The following is a 1254-nucleotide window of genomic DNA, read 5'->3' as shown; positions in this document are numbered from 1 at the left end:
TAATATAGAAGGGGAAAAACAGGTACCAAATACAGCCAATGATTATTTATCAATGGGGTAAGAGGATAGGAAGATAAATAATTCAATACCACGGATACTTTCAGGTCTCCATTTTAGCCTGTAGCTTCAACATCATTCTACATCTAGCCACGTTTCAGAGGCAAGGAAGAGGGAAAATTAAATATTTTGGTTTATGTCTCCTCTGATTGCCTTAACCTTGGTACAGGTGCTAACACAGCAAGAAGCGATGGGAATAATAAATGTGGCACCTACGTAATTCAGGGTGCAAAACAATCAGCCGCTGAGTAGTCAAAAACCAAACTGGTTGCCAGGTCACACGACAAATAACAGAGCCTTTGAGTTTCAATAGGAAGCAAAACACCATGCAAATTACAGACACACTTTAGATCAAACCCCTAGGGCAAAAACAAATCAAAAGTATAAAACACAGATTGTTTGGCTTAGGGTCTAAACACAATCACTGGTCCTGTGATAAGCCCACCCTTCCACAGTCATTTCCACTCTACAGCAGCAGAGCTTTGTGAGGCTTCTGCCAATTGTGCATTTGACGAGTGGGTCGTCATAAGTTACTCCTGCTTGTCCTACTGAGTCGCACAGTCGCCAACTCTATCTGGGTCTTCTCCATCGATGTTAATCCACTTCTTTTCTATTTCAAACTGTTATACAAAAGCAACAACATGGGGAGTATTAAATAAGGCGGAACAGCACGCGTGTTTGTTGCAGCTCTATTCACAATAGCAAAAATATGGAACCAACCGTGCTGCCCATGAAAGCTGGACCAGATTTTTTTTAAATGTGGGACCTATACACAATGGAACAATATGTAGCCATAAAGGACAAACATATGGACTTTGCATCAACTTAGATGGAATTAGAGACTATCATACTCAATGATCGATCACAAAAACGAACAGAGTACCACATGTTCTCACTCATAAGCAGACCTTGAACAATTACATAATACTGTAAGAAAGGGATTGGCAGTAGTGGGAAACTGCTGGGAAGGTGGAGGGTGGGATTGGCAGTTGAGGGAAACTGTCGGGAGGGAAGGGCACACCTCATCAACAAGGGTACCTGAATAATGAACATTTGTATACCTAACGCTGAATTGTACCCCACATCTTTAAAATAAATTTTTTAAAAATAATAAACAAGCCGGGCTCGGTGGCTCAACCTGTAATCCTGCGCCTTTAGGAGGCTGAGATGAGTGGATTGCCTGAGCCCGCGGGTTCG

General features: G+C 42.0%; 1 protein-coding gene across 1 annotated transcript in view; it reads right to left on the bottom strand.

Annotated features, from left to right (window-relative positions):
* Positions 1-235: 235 nt before the first annotated feature.
* STON1 (stonin 1) overlaps positions 236-1254 on the bottom strand; it is a 16035-nt gene continuing 15016 nt past the window's right edge. The window contains exon 3 of the mRNA XM_008068677.2: positions 236-677. Within this exon, the coding sequence (XP_008066868.1) occupies positions 603-677 (75 nt within the window). The 3' untranslated portion in view covers positions 236-602. The remainder of the gene's footprint in view (positions 678-1254) is intronic.

The sequence above is a fragment of the Carlito syrichta genome, unplaced genomic scaffold, assembly GCF_000164805.1.
Source record: "Carlito syrichta isolate Samal-C Ts95f unplaced genomic scaffold, Tarsius_syrichta-2.0.1 Scaffold311472, whole genome shotgun sequence".
NCBI classification, from domain to species: domain Eukaryota; kingdom Metazoa; phylum Chordata; class Mammalia; order Primates; family Tarsiidae; genus Carlito; species Carlito syrichta.
This window is presented reverse-complemented; position numbering and strand designations above follow the sequence as displayed.